Source organism: Rhinolophus hipposideros (genome assembly GCF_964194185.1).
Source record: "Rhinolophus hipposideros genome assembly, chromosome: 3".
In the NCBI taxonomy this organism is placed as follows: Eukaryota; Metazoa; Chordata; class Mammalia; order Chiroptera; family Rhinolophidae; genus Rhinolophus; species Rhinolophus hipposideros.
The window spans coordinates 39,382,523-39,403,076 of NC_138049.1; the positions used below are offsets into that span (position 1 = coordinate 39,382,523).

Here is a 20,554-nt window from a genome sequence, read left to right on the forward strand (position 1 = left end):
TAGGCCTCACCACTCACTGCCTTGTATCTTATGTTCTGTCCACACCACTCAGTTGCATGGACTTCCTGGTTAACTTTGCCATCTGGTTAACTACTGCTCACCTTTGAAAAATGCTGTAAATGGTTATGAATGCAAGCTTTTGACACCAGGTCTGGGTTTGAAATTTTCTCATCTCTACTTTCCTGATGTGCTTGTGAGAATTTAAATGAGAGAACATGTCATCATCATCAGCTCAGATGTTTGCTCTTCTGAAACGCCTTCCCTGATCTCTCTCTTTCCCTTTCTTACACACACACATACACACACACACACACCCCTCTCCCACACACACATCCTTTCCCACCCCATCCAGGTTAGGCTTCTTTCCTGTAGACTATCATAACACACTATCCACACTCCTTACATAGAATTTATAAAATTATATTGCCATGGTCTTTTAATTTTCTTCATCAAACTGTGAATGCTTAAAAAGCATGTAATTGGCACTTGCTAAAATTGTATTGAATATCGTTTGAGTGGGTAAATTGGTAAGCCGTTAGGTGTACAGCTTTGACATACAGGAAGCCTTTCTCCCTTAAGCTTGCAGATGTGCTACCTCTTGTTTGGTTCTAACCTAATAGTCTATTTTATCACTTGCTTTAAAATTGTTTTGCCTGTGCCCCCCTGTCATTTTTTTTTTAGAACACCAATGATGTGTTATGCTCATGTTCCATATACTAAATCCTATAGTACTCGGTTCATTGAAGTTTATGTATTTACTGAGTATTCAAAATACTAATAGCAGTAATGAAAAAAGCAAATGCCAATCATTGATCTTTATTTGTTTTAATTTTAGAAAGTAAATGAAGCAAAGAAAACTCAGCGAGAATATTATGAAATGGAGCTAAAAAACCTGCAAAATAGATTGGAAGGGGAGGTGGCTCAATTAAATGAGGCCCATTCTAAGACTTTGGAAGAATTGGCCTGGAAGCACCATATGGCAATTGAGGCTGTCCACAGTAATGCAGTTAGGGATAAGAGAAAGCTGCAATCGGTAAGGAAAAATTCATTTTAGGATTGCATTACAAATTGGTGGAGTTCCTGTAATGATCCAGTGTACCCTATGTTGTGGAGTAATGAGTTGCTTCATTTTGATGACTACTGTCTTGTAATCACTCTGTAAATCTTGGTTCAAAGAGTAATACACATAAAAGCTCTTGATATGGGGTGTTGTTTATTAAGTTGATATGAGGCATTTCTACTTTGTATCAGCCGCAATGGAAGAACTCTCTTGATCTTGAGCTGTCGCTTCATGAGACAACAACAAAGCTATGCTCCTTAGGAAGCCTCAACTCAATGAAGTACTTATTCTCTAGACAGTTTAATTTCCTGGAAAATGATTTGTTTTGTTTTGCCTCAATTAAGTAATCAGCTTGCTAATAGTAATACATTAACAGACAGTATTGCATAGTACAAAAAGCAAGGTTTCTTGACAGATGTGGGCCTTACACTGAGCACTTTGCTTCCTAATTGCCTAACCTTGGAACCCAAAAGTCATGCCTCAGGCTCTTCATCTGACAGGAAGATAAGACCCATCTTAGGATGTTCCTGTGAGCGTTAAGTGAAGTAAAGTGTTAAGAACCCAGACATGTCCTAGCGTATAGTGATAAATAAATGTAAGTTATTAGTATTTCTTACTGTGTGCTAGACACGGCAATGATGTTTTATGTGTAATCCTTTTTTTAATGTAATTCTTATAACACTGCTATACCCATTTTACTGAAGAGGACGTGGAGGCACAGAGAGGTTCAACACTTGCTCAAGCACGTGTAACTAATAAGAATCAGGCCTTGAACTCAGGTCTCAAATATCAAACCCTAAAGCATTTAACCAGCACCTTATATACACATGTATTAATGATGGTCGTTATATGTTTTATGTAATAGCACTTTACATTTTACTAAGAGCTTTCTTATGTACTCCTTATTTATTATATAGATGGTGAAATAGGTTTAATAAACCAAACTATTTACTTAGAGCCACAAAACTAGTAAATGAAAGAGGTAGGATGTGAAGTGAGATCTTCTGCCATTATGTCCCTTCCTTTTGTGACACAACTAGTTGGAAAAAATATTCAAAACCTAAACTTGATTAAAAATTCAAATAAAAATTCCTGTTAGAATGTTATTTCTATCTAAATGTACTATTATATGTTTATGTAGCTAGAGACAAAACTTAATGATAAATTATTTCTCAAAATTGTGGTTGTCGTTTTCTCTGTTGCTCACTATTCCAGGGCCAGTTTGTACAGCTTTAATTGTGGCACGTGTACGTGCTTACTGACTATGTATGTATGTAGTATTGTTTAAGGTTTTATAGCAAAGTATTTAGTGATAACTGCTGCTTCAGTAATCTCTTCCTTTTTTTTGTTACTATTTTTCATTTCTGCATCTCTTTATCACCTTCGCCTTTCTCCTGTCTTATTAGAATATTTAAATTGCAGGTGTCCTGCCTTTTGCCTCTCTTTATTCCTCTATATTAAGTGGTTGTGGTAGAATCAAGGCATCAATATCATTTTTGCTTGTGTTCTTCACTTCTGATCCCTTCATCCATTACGTGTCAGTTTCAGAGCCACCTGAAAATCTGCTTTGTCACTTGTATGTCTTACAATCTTTCTTTAAAACGTGATTGCCATAAGACAGATGACATGAGTTTCCAGTATTTGAACATAGTCAAAACCTTTTACAGTAGCCTTACATGTAGCCTTCTTTTTTCCTCAAAATAACTTGTTTATCACTTGCTGCTTCATTCCTCTCTTACCTAGCTCTTATCTAGCTAGCTCATGCCTGAGCTTATCCTCTCTTACCTAGCTAGCTCATGCCTGAGCTTATCCTCTCTTACCTAGCTAGCTCATGCCTGAGCTTAAACTGAAACCAGCCTCCTTCCAGAATGGTCCTTCTCCAGTGTCAGACTATCTTTTAAAGAACATTTAGCTAAAGGCCACTTCTCCATTCCTTATTACTTAGTTATCTAAGAGGACTACAGCTTTCTCCCCTTATTTTGCAGGGGATATGTTCCAAGACCCCCTGTGGATGCCTGAAACCGCAGATAGTACCCTGTATACTCGTATACTGTTTTTCTATGCACACATGCCTATGATAAAGTATAATTTCTAAATTAAGCACAGTAAGAGATGAATAATAATAATATAACAATTATAACAATATACTGTAATAGTTATGGGAATGGCTTTAGGGCCATTATTAAGTAAAGCAAGGGTGACGTGCACACCAGCACCCTGATGCTGGATGGTCGATCTGATAACCGAGATGCTCCTGCGTGACTGACAGGCGGGGAGCGTGTGCAGCATGGAGATGCTGGACAGGGATGGTTCACGTTAGGGGTGGGACTGAGCAGAACAGCACAAGATTTCATTATGCTGCTCAGAACAGTGCTCCCTTTAAAACTTAAGAATTGTTTATTTGTGGAATTTTCCATTTAACATTTTCAGACTGCTGTTGAATGCAGGTAACTGAAACCACAGAAAGTGAAACTGCAGATAAAGGAAGACTACTGTGTATTTTCCATTATAACTCTAATTCAGTCACCCCATTTGAAAGCGAATATGCAGAAAATCTATACAGAAGACATTTAACACAGCAGGCCTGCCAGTGCCATCCTTAGAAAGGCATGGGGCAAGATGGGCCCCTGGCTGGTGTGTGGGAACTTGAAATCTTGAAGAGTGCCCACCATTCCCTGATAAGAATGGCTCACTGTGCCTAAACTGTTTATGCAAACAGTATGGTTTATGCTGAACACCTGCTTTCCTTCTCAGAGGCTGGAATTTTGGCACGTGCTAGTCAGGGGGTGCCTATGTGACCAGCCCCCAGTAAAACACCTAAGCCTGAGTCTCTTGTCAACTTTCCTAATGTGGTGTCACAACCTGCTGGAGAGTTCTGTGTGAGAGGAACTTGGAAGCTTGTGCCTGGTTTCCCACATTTTGCCCAGTGAGCCTCTTCCCTTTGATGATTGTGTTTTGATTATTTTGCTCGAATAACTCATATCTGTGAGTATGACTATATGCTGAGTCCTGTGAGTCATCTCAGCAAATCATTGAACCTGGAGTTTGTCTTGGGGACTCCCAACACAGAACCCTATTTTCTACTCCTCTCACCTTACGTCTATAAAGTATTAAATTACTTGTAACATACCATGCTCTTTTACACCTTCCTGGTTTTTTGCATATGCTTTTTCTTCTTCCTAGAATGTTGTATTTCCCTCTTGCTTCACCATCTTTTCTTACTGGTGTTCTCCTCCAGTACATACTTAGGAATGGCTTTTTTTGTGAAGGATTCCCCACCAAACGAGAACTTATCCCATCCATATACTCCTGCACTCCCCATATATCTCAAATTTTAATAACATTTTTCAATTGCTTGATACCATGAGCTCATTAAGGGCAAGCACCATATCTTATTGCAATTGTAATTAAATACATGCCTGGCAAATAGTAGGTGTTCTTCAGTAAGTATCCATTTTACTGGTATTGCTCTTCAGATGTCTTGATTTTTGTACTTGTTAATTCTTGGCTATGTTCCAGTCTGGCACTGAGTTCCAGAAGTGCTACCGAATTTTTAAAATATATAAATATAAAAGAATTCTTAATTCAAGAGATATAATTTTTTCTTTATCTCATCAAACTGTCATTTATAGCACACATTTCTGGTTTTCTGGACTACAACTTGATCAAATATTCTTACCATTTAAAAATTATTTAATTGCTACATCTTAAGTCATTGAGAATGATAGAATTTAAGCCCCTAGGATTAATTAGATTTACTATTAATTCTGGCATTATTAATTACAAGTAAGGCTAATTTGAAAGGTAAAGTGTCAAAATATAAACAGAACAGTGTTTTGTGGAGTCTTTGAAGTATACAATATTTGAAATTTTGTTAATTTTTAAAAAAATTTTTTTTCCTAAGGAATTGGAGGAACAATATAAAAAGGAGAAACTAAACCTGGAAGAGGATAAAAATGAGCTTCAACAAGAGCTAGAAAACCTGAAGAAAGAATGGGAAGACAAGCTGAATATAGCCAATCAAGAGGCAAGAATTCTTTAGACCATCACCTGTGTTAGTCTTAATGATAAGATCTAATTTGGTAACATTGTGTAAGTAGGTGTGAGCCTCAGTGAAGAAGGTAAGATCTAGAGTAAAAATAATCCAAAAAAGATGCTGAGTTATTCACAGTACATTAGTTATGTCTTACCAGGTAAAATTTTACTACTGAAAACATTAGACTGAGGTGCTTTTGGAGGGAAAAGCAGAAGAAAGGAGAACATTGCTGTATAGGAAAGAAAACAAAGAAGGTTTTTCTCTACACTTTTGCAAACATTGTCTTTGTATTCAGCACTCTGTATCTCCATTTGGAAAAGACTTTACAAGTTCCAGATCGTGACATCTAAAATAATTTTAAATTTCTATACAAAAATAGTATGTTTAGCCCATGAAAATCTAAGACTAAAATATAATAAAAATGTTATAAATCAAAATGTGAATAAAATAAGTGTAAAGACAATTTAAAATGACAATACTCTATGTCCCATACCTGTCTCTCTTTTGCGCTGCTTCAGCTATGCCCCAGAACCACCGTGCTCTTTTCCTTTCATTCCGGTTCATCCTTCCTGTGGATTGTAGAGTGATCTTCCTAAAAGAAGTTCTTGTCTTGACACTTCTTGTCTTGTCAGCTTTTCCTACCCCACTAGCGTCATCTCCCCCAGCAATCTGTAAGGCCTGCTTTCTCATCACTCTGGCTCTGCTCACAGAAATCACACCGAAACACGAGTGCCCCTGTGCAAGCTAATCATTTGTATTCAGTATTCTTTAATTATATTCAAACATTTATCCAGAGAAAGTATCATTTGGGAATGATAGAGAGTTCGGATTGTTATCGGTATTATTAGCTCAGCCTCTCTTCTGCTGTCCAAGATAATCTACCACTGGCTCCATATTTGCATACCTCTCTGGGCAGAACACAATCTTTGTAGTTGTGATGTCCTACTCATTAGAAGGCAGTTTAGTGACCATCAGTGTTTCTCACACAGGTCCTCTGGAATTCTACTCTCAATTCCAAATGGCTTAAGTATTCATCAAGCCTACATACAATAGTCTCACTGAGCAGAGTTCTAATAAATATGTAATTGATTTCCCTTTTTGATACATTCACAAGTTAGCACCCTGGCAAAGTTTTGGTGCCTGCACATTAGAATAGCTACCCAAGAATCATCTTGGCTCATCTCTCCACGTGCACTTACCTGCCCTTCCTTCAACCCAGGACATCTTTTTCTTGTTCTGCTTCAGAGATAATAAACTCGTTTTGTTTCCTGCTCTTAAAGTGAAGGATATCAATATTTCACAGTTAATTATGATGTTTCTCTAAAATTTTGTTTTATAAAGGATCTTTATTAGGTTTAGGAAATTTTCTCCTACTTCTAGTTTCCTAATTTAAAAAATATCACAAATGGATGTTGATTTTTCTGCATCTATTGAGATTATACTTTTTTAAATTTGTTAATGTGGTACCTTATATTTAATCAATTTTCTAAGGTTACATCAAAGTTGGATTTCTAGAATAAGTCCTAATTAGTCATGAAGTATTAGATATATCTTTTTTATATAATACTAGATTCAGTTTCTTAATATTCATTTTAGGATTTTTGAGCCTAGGCTTAGGTAAGAGTGTAATTTTCCTTTTTTACACCATCCTTTTCTGATTTTGGAATTAAGGTTTCACTAGTCTTATAAAATGAAGTAGGACTTATTCCCTTTTCTGTTCTCTGGAAGATTTGTGTGAGATTGAAATGCTTTTTAACCTTAATTGCTCTGGGTAGAAATCGTGGTTTGTATGAAAAACAGTTTTGAAACTTCTTAAGGCTAGCATTGTACCTTGCACATGAAAGAAATGTAATGATCTGGGTGCATCCAGTTGTTTAATGTAATGTAGTCTGTGTGCCTGTTTATTAAACTGAGATTGGAGCCATTTTCTTCAAGAATTCTGTATTCTTTTTGATTTTTATTTTCTTGGTCAGTTATGAAAAACTTGTAATGGTGGGTTTGTTTATTCTTTGTCAATTTTTGCTTTGTATGTTTAGAGGCTTTGTTGTGTACATACAAATATAAAATTGTTGTAGCTACTTAATGAATCATACTTTTTTGGCTTAGTTTTTTTTGTCTGATATTGTATAACCAGCTTTCCTTTAGTTTGATATGACTGGTGTATCTTTTTCCATACACTGACTTTCTGTTTTTCTGCATTCTTATGTTTATGTGTGCCTCTTGCCAACCACATATAGCTGCATTTTAAAAAAAAAAAAAAGCTAGTCTGACGTTTTTGCCTTTTAAATAGAAGAGTTTATTCCATTTACATTTATTGGTTGAGAAGTAGAAATAGCGATGGAAAGACAGAAGGAAAGAATTAGGGATACTTCATAAGCAGAGCAGTTGTTTTAGGGGAAAAACATCAAAGAATGTACTGTCTTCATAAGTTGATGGACCTTGATATCAACCCTTACAAGTGATACAGCCTTAATATATAAATATGTCAAGTATGGATTTAGATACATCGATGACTGCCAGAATCATAATAGGATATTAAGGGAAGCTAATGAGTCTAAATCTTAGGTGGAGGATAACCCCGTTTTCCTATGAGATGTGATTTGAGATCACCTTCAAACACAAAATACTAGACTGAGTGGCCAATAAATCTGACTATTATGGTCTTTTTAAATGTTCTTACAACATTTAAGTTGTAGATTTTCTTCTGAACCTAAACTTTTAACATATGTATATACCCTGTTTCCCCAAAAATATGACCTAGCTGGACAGTCAGCTCCAATGCTAGTTTTGGAGCAAAAATTATACCAGGTCTCATATTAATTTTTGCTCCAAAAGACTCATTAGAGCTGATTGTCCGGCTGGGTCTTATATTTGGGGAAACACAGTATGTATTTCAGTACTTTGTTAAAAATGTTTCGATTTATTATCAAATGTTATGTTACAGTTGATATTCTCCCTGACACATGGTAGCAGATCAGTAAATATTTGTGAATGAAATATATGTTGAGTGCGTGAAACTAAATCAACTTCCTATAAATAAATCAGAGTATTAGTTTTCTGTTGCTATGTGACAAATTATCACAAAACTTATTGGCTTAAAAAAACACGTGTTTGTTATCTCACAATTTTGTGAGTCAGAAGTCCAAGTATGGGTTAGCTGGATCCTCTGCTCAGGATTTCACAAGCCTAAAATCAAGGTGACAGCCAAGGCTGCAGTCCTATGTGAGTTGCAGGGTTTTCTTTCCAGCTTATTGGTTGTGGTCAGAATTCATTTCCTTGTGGCTGTATGACTGAGGTCCCTCTCCATTTTCTTGCTAGGTGTTAGCCAAAAACTGCTCTCAGCTCCTAGAATCCCTCCTCAAGCCCTTGCTACATGGCTGCCTCCTTTCATAACATAGCAGTTTTCTCTTTCAATGCCAGCAGGAAAACCTCTGTGGCTGCAAATTTCTCTCACTTCTGTTAGGGGCTCACCTGATTAGGTCAGGCTCAACCAGAATAGTCTCCCTTTTAATTAAAGTCAACTATTCAAGCAGTGATTGAGTCTTTAACTCTATTCTGGGATCTGTAATTACATCATTCAGAGTCACTGGTAGGTACTAAAATTTCTGAGTGTTGCTGTTTATGAAGTTAATAAAAAAAAAGAACAACTAAGAATATGAAGAATGTTTTTAAAATTCCCGATTTTCTCATGGCATTTAAAATATGTATGTGCATTTTAATCCAGTTATAATCTGTACTCAGAAGTCCTATGGTACTCTTGATTTACAAAACTTTATTCCATGTAATATTTTCATTTATTAACTTTGTTTACATGTTATGGTAGTCATTTAAAATACTCATAGTGTTTCATCATATGTCTTTACCATAGCTGCTTAAACATTTTCTCTGTTGAGCATTTAATGTTTTAAAATTTTTTATTATAAATAGTGATAATTTTAAGGAGTTTCCCCCCTTACTTAAGGAAAGGGGACTATCGTGCAAAGACCTTGGCCAGAGTAGCAAGGTGGGGTTTTCCAAAAGCCTGTTTTGTGTCCTGATCACTGACCAAAGCTCATTTCAGCCGTGGGCCCGAGACCCTAAGGAGCCAGGGGTATTAGAGAGGCCTTCTCTCAACCCTGCTTATCAGGGTTTTGTTTTTACTGGTAAGTGGGTAAATTATCAGGTCTATATATACTTTTGTTCCTTTAAAAAATTGTCTTTTTGTCTAGCTCTTACCCTAAATTAAATTAATGGGCCATAGAGTAGAAATAATTTTATAGCTCGTTATTTATTACTTGATTGGTCTTCAGAAAAATTGGAACTATAGAATCCAGTAAATCAGTAACATTTGCATATTTTTATGACTTAGTAAACATTTATTGACTGCATGGTATCTCTTAGGTAGTAGGGATAGATTGATAAAATGTCAAGGAACTCATAATTTCAAGTGGCTGTTATGATTCAGTGATAAATATATTTTTAGAGTCCAGAAGAAGATCTCTGATTATAAGGGTTCATAAAAGCTCTGGAGGACATGATATTGGAGAATTAAAAAATGTGATATAAATGATGGTCTTTGAAAGGCAGGTGTAATACATAATAGTAATAATGAAAGATAATATAGGTATGAGAGATAATGTAAGTACAGTCATATTGTTCACTGAGTTATAATGTCTCAGTGAACGATAGAAAGTTCAATATCAATGTCCCAGGGTCTTAACCTCAGCACTATTGACAATTTTGAGCCAGGTAATCCTTTAGGATGTTTAGTAATATCCCTGGCCTCTACACGCTACATGCCAGTAGCGTATACCATCCCTTCCTCTCTAGTTGTAACAACCAAAAATGTCTCCAGACACTGTCTCTGGAGGCAGAATTGATCCTGGTTGAGAACTTTTGCACTTGACCATAGGATACAGATGGACCTTGTCAAAAGATGTGGAACAAAGGAAAGTTGAAGCTAAATGGTAACGTACTCTTCTGACAAAGACTTACTTTGGAATTTATCCTGATGATGGAGTGATAGCAACAGAGTAGCAATTACCACATTATCAGATGACCATAGAAAAAGATTTACTCTGGTGGCAGTAGGAGGATGAATTATGTGGGGAGGGGATTGGTAATTAGAGTTGGATAGATGACTTAAGATACTATTACATTAGTATAGGCAAGGGATGATTAGCATCCTGAGTAAGAAAGTAAAACTGGGAGTAGAGAGGATTATTCAAAGACAAAATTTAGAGGACTTGATATAATGAGTGGTAGAAAGTGACTCAAGTATTTGGACAGATAATGATGCCACTATTAGAATCCAAGATAGGAAGACAGGAGGAAAAATACATTGGGATGGCAAGACATTGAGTTGTGTGGATATGCTGACTTTGAGGTGATTGTAAGACATCTAGGCTGGAACTAAGAGAGTTCAAGATTGGAGCTAAAGATTAAGCAGCCCTCTAAGCCATTGAAACAGAAGATCTCACCCAAGGGTAGCTGATGAGAATGGATCACTGATAAAGAGGGCCACCAATACTGATTTTATAGAGCCAAGGAAAGAGATTGAGGAGAAATCAGAAGCATGAGAACAAGGATTAAGGATATCAGGAGACCAGGACAGCAGATACTACTTATAAGAGGGTGAATGGCCTTACAGTGTTATACAGTGCTTAGAAGTCAAAGGAGGAAGCCTGAAAAGGCTGTGCAATAACAGTTCTCTGAGGCCTTTTCTACAGTTGCAATAGGAAAGGAGGATATAGCCAGAGTTAGTAGGTCTAATCTGAATCACAATGGTTGACACTGCTCTTTTAAGACTATGTAACTAGAAGAGGAGAGGACAATGAGGTTAGGTTTCTTCTTCAAACTTGTACCAAAAAAGTTCCACATGGATGAAGGATTAAAATGTAATATCGAATCATGAATATTAATATAAATAAAATATGAAAATACAGATGGACGAAGAAGGCCTTTGGAAACATGATGGCAAAGTCATGAATTAAAAACACAATATTTGACCCTTTTCACGAAGATGGCGCCGAAAGCAAAGAAGAAAGCCCCTGACACCCCCAAAGCCGAAGACAAAGCAGAGCCTTTGAAGACAAAGCAGTGCTGAAAGGCATCCACAGCCACAAAAAAAGAAGATCCACACGTCACTTGCCTTCCGAAGGCCCAAGGCACTGCGGCTCTGAAGACAGCCCGGATATTCCTGGGAAGAGCGCCCCCAGGAGAAAGAAGCTTGACCATTATGCCATCAGCAAGTTCCTCTAAGTACTGAGTCAGCCATAAAGAAGGTAGAAGACAATATACTTGTATTTATTGTGGATGAATGTCAAGGCCGACAAGCACCAGATCCAACAGGCTGTGAAGAAGCTCTACGACATTGACGTGGCCAAGGTCAGCACCCTGATCAGGCCTGATGGAGAAAAGAAGACATATGTCGGACTGGCTCCTGACTATGATGGGTTGTATATTGCCAACAAAATTTGGATCATCTAAACTGAGTCCAGCTGACTAGTTCTAAATATAAATTATTTTCACTTAAAAAAAAAAAACCCGCAGCGTATTTGTATTGTTAAAGCTAAAATTTCTGTATATCGAAACATACCATAAGTAAAATTATGAGAGGAAAAATTGGGAGGGGAGGAGTAAGTGATTAGCAGATTATGAGTAACAAAATTCATGTCTTTAATACCTTAAGAGTGTATAAAACAAGAAAAATAAGACACCCTAATTATTTTTAATAGGCTAAAGAACATGAAAACAATTTTAACATCACTGTAATATAGAAACTGGAAATATAATCAATGAGATTCTATTTCTAGTACCATAAAACTAACAATGATAAAATTAAGCGAGGCCATGAAGTGTTGATAAGGGTAAAGAAATAAGCACTCAAAGGAATATAAAATTGTACAAATTTCCTGGAAAGGAATTTAGCAGCATGTATAAAAGACTTAAGATGGACATGTCCTTTAATTCAGCAGTGTCATTTCTGTGTACTTAACCTAAGCGGATAATTATAGATTGCTGATGAAATTTCAGCACTGTTTATAGTAGAAGAAATTTAGAAATGCATTTCCACAGAACTCTGTCTGCCTAGAGGAAGAGAAATCTTTTTCTAATTCACACATAAGCTTCTTTGCTCCTCTTTCCATGTTCTGGGGCTGCTACCAGAGCTGAGGGGATTACCTTTTTATGGTTAGAGGTGTCATGTGGCCTAGTGGCCACCCCACTACAATACAAGGTCAAGAAATTGAAGGTCCTTTTAGGATTTAAATACCTAAAGATTGAGATGAAAAGAGATTTTATTTCTTTATTACTAGTAAGACTATATACGAACTTTTTCTGTTATTGACTCATTCATTTATTCAATAAATATATTGAATGGCTAAGATACGGTCCGTGTTATCCTGGAGAGACACATATGGAAACCAGTAATTACAAGTCTGACGTATATTACAACATGGTGATAGGTAATTAATGGGTTTATCAGAAGAACAAATTGCGGAAAGCTTCTGCAAAGGCCCTGAGGCCTGAAAAGTTTCTGGGAATTGGAGGGATGCCAGTGTAGATGGAGAGCTATGGCGACTATAATAATAATTTAGTTCTTACTATGTCCCAGACATTGTTTTGTATAGTTTTTCCTAAGTCCTCAAAATTTATGTAACTTGCCAAAGTCACATAATAAGTGGCTAGAGCCAGAATTCCAATCCAGGTGGTATGATTTCAACTCATTTCCTAACCACGTGCCACTCTTCTTCCCAATAAGTGTAAAGCCCAGGATGGTGAAGAGTTGTCAACTTAAGTCTGGAGAGACAGGAGCTGTGCTGTAGAGGCTTCCACAGTTGTGGAATTCCCACAAACGTTTTTAAGGGAATGTTATCTTAAGGGAAACGGGAAGCATTTGGAAGATGCTCAGTAAAATATGTGGATGCTTGCTTGGGGGCGGGGCTTATGTTCATGTCCATATTTGTACTTTATTAAAAAATGACTGGGTTGCAAGGGAATGGATAAGAGAAGAACAAGCATGGATAGATGTTCCTGGAGAAAGTTTCTACTTCTGCATTCCCTTAGTATGCACGCTCTCAAGGGTAATCTGAGTATTGATCTCTGTTGAAAATCATGATGGAAATCCCAACTCAAACTGTCTTACAGAAATTTATTGAAGCAAATAACTCAAAGGTAATGTTAGCATCAGACAACCTTATTGGTTTACATTTGGATGAATCATTTCAGTCTTAGCGTTTGGTTTGAAGCCCTACTGAGACCAATAGGGAAGCAGGGTGGATTCCCCAGATTACAAAAGGAGATTTTGATATTGGGAAACAACAGATGTGTTCTACACATACTCATTTTTATTACATTTTAGAAAACAAACTTTCATCTGTTATTTTCACCACTTGTTATTTACTTATTTAATTGGGCAGAATTTTAAAGTTTTTGCCTAAACAAACATATTTGTTCTGTCTCTAGATTCTTAGTTTCTTGAATAGACCCTCTCTTTATTTATGTAGTAACCAATCCTGTTCTTTGTAAGTTTTTCCATGTATTGCATTTGTACATGTAACTCATTTATCAGAAAATTTTATGGTTTGTGGAAGAAAATTCTTCTCGCTGTTGATAAATTTGGGTGTCCTTTCCTTATTGATTGGTCCCTAATATTTTTATGTTGCTTTCTAGTTGTTCAATCTGTTCCCCATATATCCTTGAACTTAGTTATTATAATAACTCTGTGAGGTAGGTCTTGTTACTCCTGTTTTACAGAGACAGACCCAGAACTTGAAACTAGATTTTCTGCAGAGTTCAATACTCTTTCAAGTCTGTTATAGCCGCTTTCCTTACATTCATCTGTTCACTACCATAATACACAATTATGGCAAGTAAGAACAATACAAAAAGTAGAGAAGATACAAGCAAGCAATATAGAATAGAGAAAGGGGACATAAACACAGTGACAGAACGTTTTAAAACATATAAATGAAATGAATACTACATACAGATATGCCAGTAAATTTTTAAAATTAGGAAAAAGATATCTTTATATGAAAATTTAGATGTCTAAACTGACTCAAAGTAGTTAAACAACCTTACCAAACCAGTTATAACCATGAAAGAAATGAAATAGTCCAACACATATCCACAGAGGTAACTATACCCAGAGGAGTTTAATGGATGAACTTTACTACATTTTCAAGAAACAGGTAAATCTTTACTAGGAAAATATTTTGCAACCCAAAGAAGATGGGAAGCTCCCCAGCTCACATATTGTGGTTGCCATCCTTTTAAAGATACTAACAAGATCAAACGCCTACCATCACCAGAATTGTTCAGCATGTACATATATAGTATCAGCATATATTTGCATGGAAAGGAGACAAGAAGGCCACATGTGTAGGGAGGTGGGACACGGGGGGAGGAGGGAATTATGGGTCAGAGGGGGCTGAAAAAGAATGTTCATAGTTTTCTTTGTGATGCCTGTATTTACAGTGAGAAACATTCAGGTATTTGTAAATTACCAGTTTTAATTTTTGTAGTTTCAATAGGTTTGGCAGTTATATAAAAATGTAATTTTTACTTTATAGTATTTTTCTAGGTGACTTAAAGTATTCATTTACTGATTTTAGTTCTCATAATTTGTGGGTATGAATCTGCTTATTTAACAAATTACCTGTTAGCTCCTAATTTCAAGAGTGTATAAATTCAATTCAACTATTTCACGAGGCAACATTTTTATGGAAACATAGAAATTGCAGCTTACTCTTACGATACATTTCTGAATTTATCAATATTGACCTAAATCTGTCACCTTTATAAATAGCAGAACTGGGCTCAAATGAAATATGAATGATTCAATTTTAAAGAGTAGTTTAAAAGTATTTTTATCAAAAAAAAGTTTTTTCCTCAAACTTTATATAATCTTGCATCAATTCCTTTTTGTATGTATTTGATTATATGATAGAACCAGGAATTCTTTTTGTTAAACCAGAAGCTGAAGTATATCCATTTATTTACATGGTTGTCATGAAAAAGGAAAATCATAAAGTCTTTTCAAAAAAACAACAGAAGAAGGCCATCATGATTATTTGAGTGCTTCTTCCAAATTCATCAAGAAAGATCCATTCAGTAAAATTACAACTAAAGAAAAGACTTTAAGAAAACAAATGTGACTTGTTACTGACTACAGTGAGGTTAGGTGTATTAAAAGTACTTTGTTTACTTGCAGATTGGCTGTCTCCAAAATCTGGTAAAGAAAAGCGAACAAGGTCTGGGCTCTGCAGAAGGACTCATCGCTAGTCTTCAGGACTCCCAAGAAAGACTCCAAAATGAGCTTGACTTGACTAAAAGCAGGCTGAAGGAGACAAAGGATGCTCTGTCAAATGTTGAGGTAATTTCATAATCTTGCTATAATCCAAATATCAACAAAGTAAAACTATAATTTAGTCACTTTCTTTAAATGTTATTGTAAACATCACATTGCATCTCGTAATTGGTATAGGAGTTTCCTATGGCTGCCTTAACAAAGTACCTCAAACTAGATGGTTTAAGACAGCAGGAATTTATTCTCTCACAGTTCTAGATGCTGAAAGTCCAAAACCAAGGTGTTGTCAAGGCCAGGACAATTCTCCCTCTTAAACCTCTAAGGGAGGCTTCTTCCTTGCCTTTTCCAGCTCATGACAGTCCCAGGCATTCCTTGTATTGTGACAGCGTAATTTCAGTCTCTTCCTCTGTCTTTACATTCTTCCCGTGTCCTCACATCTTATAAAGACACCAGTCCTATTGGATTAAGGGCTGACCCTACTCCAGTATGACCTCATCTTAACTGATTATATGTGCACTGACCCTATTTCCAAATGAAGTCATATTCTGAGGTGCTAAGAGATTAAGAGTGCTACATGTTTTGGGGACACAATTCAATATGTAATAATTAGTGTAAAGAGTTATTTTACTGGTAAGAGTTGGAACTGTCATGTATAGCAACTAAGTGATTCTCTGTAACTACAAATTTCAGAAAGGCTTTGTCTTCCCCCTTCCATTCTCAAGGAGCAGAGCAAATATTTAGACTGCCTTAGACAGTAGAGAAAAGAATCCATAAATCTAGGGAAATAGTAGCCAGGGACCTGTCTTTTTTTCGGAGAGGTGATTTAGAGTGTGGACTTTGACGTCACATTGGTTGGGTGTGAATTCGGGACCCACCACTCATTGTGTAGCTTCTGGCATGTTACTTACTCTAAGCCTCGATTTCCTCATTTGAATAGTGCTGGAGAGGTGGGAGATAATAATATACTTCACACCACTCTTGTAGTAATTAAATGAGATAAAACATTTACAGCACAGTGCATAGCAAAATAATGAGCACTCAGAAAATGTTGCCTTTTGGTTAATATTTCAAATTTTCTTTTTTTAGCTTAGGATTGATGACATTTCAAAAGTATGTAAACAAGAAACTTTAGTACTTTTAGCTTGTGTATGGTGCATATATATATATAATTCTACTTATATTTTATCTAAGGTATAATTATATATATATATAAAACTTTGAATACTAATTACATTCTATTTTTAAATTCTGTGGCAAAATAAACAGATTATTTGATTTCCTTTGAATCTTCTTTTCCTTCTGTTTACCTTTTCCTAGTGGCTATGTGATATGAGTGTTAATATGTAACGAGGAATAGGTTAGAATTAGAGTTAGTATATAGTATAATACACAACTTGATATATATAATTTTGGTGATAGCAAGCATATTGATTATAACCTGAATGTTAGCATTTTATGGCATAAAGCTAAATAAACTGTAGTAAGAGGTGTTTTTTCCATTGTCAAAAATAATAGGAAAATTATATCTTAAGGTAGTAAATATGGTGACAGAAATTATTGGGCATCATGGTGATCGTTTTGTAAGGTATATAAATGTTGAATCACTATGTTGTACTCCTGAAACTAATATAACTATACTTCAATAAAAATATAAGGTAGTATAAATGTATTTAAAAATCAACAGTTGAGATATTTCTAACGAATGTTGATAGAATATAAATGGCTTTGATATAGTACCATGTTTTGATATGGTGCTATGTCCCTTGCTTGGCTACACACCTATTTTCTGCCTTCAGGGCATTTTATCCTGGTTGCCTTTCCCCTACCACCTCCCGATCCTGGCACTGAAAATTAAACTTATAGATTCATTTTGAGTTCTTTAAAGTCCTTGCTCATAGTTACATTGTTCTTTCATCAAATAGCAGAACATAATAAAAATTTTCAGCAAAACTCTGTCAACTGTTCATTTTCTGTTGCTGCTGGACAGTTTTAATTGAGAAAATATAGGTGCTGCATCACAGTTTACCACAACTTTGGGTAAGTTCCTTAAGACCAAGTGTTTTGTTTTTTGTTTCTTTAAATCTCTTTTCCCACCCCAATAATGTCTAATAAAGTGCTTGGTATTCAGTAAAAGAAACACACTTAAGTAATTCTATTCCATTTAATGCTACCTTTGGTGGAACCAGTAGTTCTTAGAGGCAGAGTACTTCGTGAAAAGAACAGTTGGCTAAGATGGCCGAATTCAGTTTTCAGTACTTACTGCTTAATAGCCAGGTCAACAATGTAAAATGGCACTTTCTACATTGGCTTGCTTCTTTCCCATTAATCTGGGATGTACCCCTCAACAAGTGCTACAACACGTGACGTTAGCAAGTGGGTGATCCAGACAGAGCCATTGTGATAAAAGAAGGAAGGAGCGTCATGTGTTCTTCTCTTGTGCCCTAAGAATAGCTACACCGCTGTCAGGGACTGCTGGCTCCCAGTGTTGTCCAGAAACGGTCCAGCCCCAAGCTCCAGAGAGCCACTTGATTTATGCTACTCTGGAGGGATTGCACATATATCATATCATGTTACCGTAACACTAAACACATGGACCACTGGCTTCAAGTTGTATAATAAAAACATTCAGTAACCTAAACTTCTCACAAGTATTTTAATCACAGTAGCTATAATGCTTAAGCTTTGAATAAACAGCATACTTTTGAATATGAATATGAATGAATTTGAATAACATGTCTATGTAATGTGTGTACATGTGAAGATCGTTGAATAATGGATACCCATGACATGGAAGGTTTAGTTATGATTATTAATTATGTTGACTTTAAACTATTTAAAATAATTTTTTAAATTATAATCCCTAATAATAGACAATTTACACAAGGGCATTTAAAATATAAAATGTGTACCATATATTTTATTGTTAGAAAAATCTCAAGTAACTGTCATAGCTAGCACTATTAATTATTGTGCTGTAAGAATTTAAAAGTTATAGTACAAGCACTCTGCTTATTTGAAATTACCAGCAGGGATTTTATTTTTGAAGACTAGTGTTTATTGAAAAGTTTTTGTTCTTCAGCGTGAACTAGAACAAGAAAGGCAACAGCATGAAGAAACACTTGTCTCCATGAAAGAAGAAGAGAAGCTTAGAGTGGACAGGATGGCTCATGACTTAGAAATAAAATGGACTGAAAATCTTAGGTACATTCCTTTTTTTAACTTTGTAATGTAATCTTATCAATACAGATGTACAGAAAATGTTTTACTATTCTATGACTTATATTGTCTTACTGTTAAAGACATAGTAGCAGTTCATTTTTAATGAACTTTTCCCATGATTAGAAGTAGAGAAATGGGAATTTTTTTCTTGCTTGAATACAGATTACTTTTTTCTGATTTCATTTCCTTGAATATAAAACAGGCCCAGTACTAACCCCATGTCAGAAGACTTATTTGTTCTAGTACCTCTTCCGCCATTGATAAATTGATAAACCTGTGACCTTGTGTTAATTACCAATTTACTTTCTAGTCCCTAACTATAAAATCAACTCTTATTCTGAGTTGACTTTTGAGGAGGATTAATTAAATGCTTAGGAAACATGTAAACAATTATACTACAGTTATTAAGAAAAACAATTATCTTTACAAATTAAATGCATTTGTTTTATTTTAGGCAGGAGTGTTCTAAACTTCGTGAAGAGTTAAGACTTCAACATGAAGAGGATAAGAAGTCAGCAATGTCTCAACTTTTGCAGTTAAAGGAACGAGAGAAAAATGCAGCCAGGGATTCATGGCAGAAGAAAGTGGAAGATCTCTTAAGCCAGGTAATTAATAGTCTACATTATGAAGATTCATTTTTCTTGACTTTCTTTAGCTAGGGAAGTATTATAAACCTGTGTGTTAATTCACTGTATTTTGTTATTTTTTAATAGGACAAACTTGAAAAAAATTTTTTGAAGATCTAATTGGCTTTAAGTGATTCATGAATTGGGCAGCATCCCATCTAACAACTAGAAGGGTGCTCCCTAAAATTTTTAAAATGTATAAAATCAAGGAGACATTTATAAACTTCTGAATTGCGCTAAATAATTGTTATATGTATAGTCCTAAATATTGAGAAAAACATACAGTTTTTTGGTTTAATATTTGAACTGAACACATTAAAGATTTTAAATTTAAAAATTACTTGCTTTTTGAAACTATAAAATCTTTTTTTCAAGCCATTAGATATCATTTTGGCAACAGATTGTAAAATTGATTAATTATATCCTAATTGCCTAAAACCACTTACCAGAACTGAGCAATTTACTTCCTTCTCATCAATAGGATATTGCCTGTTATGCTTCAAAATGACATAAACAAAAGGTGGTGGTATTCCTAATTTTGTCTTCTTATGTCATGCCTGCTTATTTCCAGAGCATTTATCACTATAATTAAAATAATTTGCACATCTTCACTCATTTACACACTTCTACATTTATGAATTCTTAGCATTCTTCTGCAAAGCCAGTAATTAAATAAGACTGACTGCATGAGTCACCAGATGATAAGCCAGTGCAGAACTTGGACAAGAAGCAGCTCAGTAATTTAGTGCTAGAAATCCACCATTATCTTTCTACTTGTGATCATGATGAACTTCCGAATAAACAGGATTGATGTTTTCTTAGATAACTTGTTACATAGGTACATACATGTAATGTCTTTCAAGAGTACTAGGGACCTGCCAATCTGGGTCTGGTATTTCATAATAATTTATAATGTTACTGAAAAAGGAATATACATACGTGTGTGTGTGTGTGTGTGTGTGTGTGTGTGTGTGTGTGTATGCTTTTGTGAATAAATTTGAAACTCAGACAAAAGTAAGAATAAGGAAACAACAACTGTCACTAGAGGTTGGGCACCACTTAGGCACCTAGAAGGGCAGGTTTTACTGGATAGAGTGGTGCTCCTCCTGATTTTCAGTACCTAGGAAGATTTAACTAGTTCAATTGTATGACAATGAAAAATGTCCCTAAAGATTTGCCTTGTTTTTCAATCAGAAAGAATTGAACTTAGATATTTTTTGATTGGATTTGGCACCGTCAAGAGGGCCCACCACTTCTCCTACCTATTTTCTGTTAAATTATTTTATTCGTTATTCTTTGATCTGTCTTGTATTCAATTGTCA

At 35.5% G+C, this 20,554-nt stretch overlaps 1 protein-coding gene across 8 annotated transcripts in view; it reads left to right on the forward strand.

Moving 5' to 3' along the window:
* The window catches only part of FAM184A (family with sequence similarity 184 member A), a 106,884-nt gene that overhangs the window by 43,025 nt on the left and 43,305 nt on the right, over positions 1–20,554 (forward strand). For all 8 annotated transcript variants that reach the window (XM_081044803.1, XM_081044806.1, XM_081044805.1 and 5 more), the window contains 5 exons: positions 836–1,033; positions 4,965–5,087; positions 15,292–15,453; positions 18,467–18,588; positions 19,061–19,211. In XM_081044803.1, the coding sequence (XP_080900929.1) occupies positions 836–1,033; positions 4,965–5,087; positions 15,292–15,453; positions 18,467–18,588; positions 19,061–19,211 (756 nt within the window). The remainder of the gene's footprint in view (positions 1–835; positions 1,034–4,964; positions 5,088–15,291; positions 15,454–18,466; positions 18,589–19,060; positions 19,212–20,554) is intronic.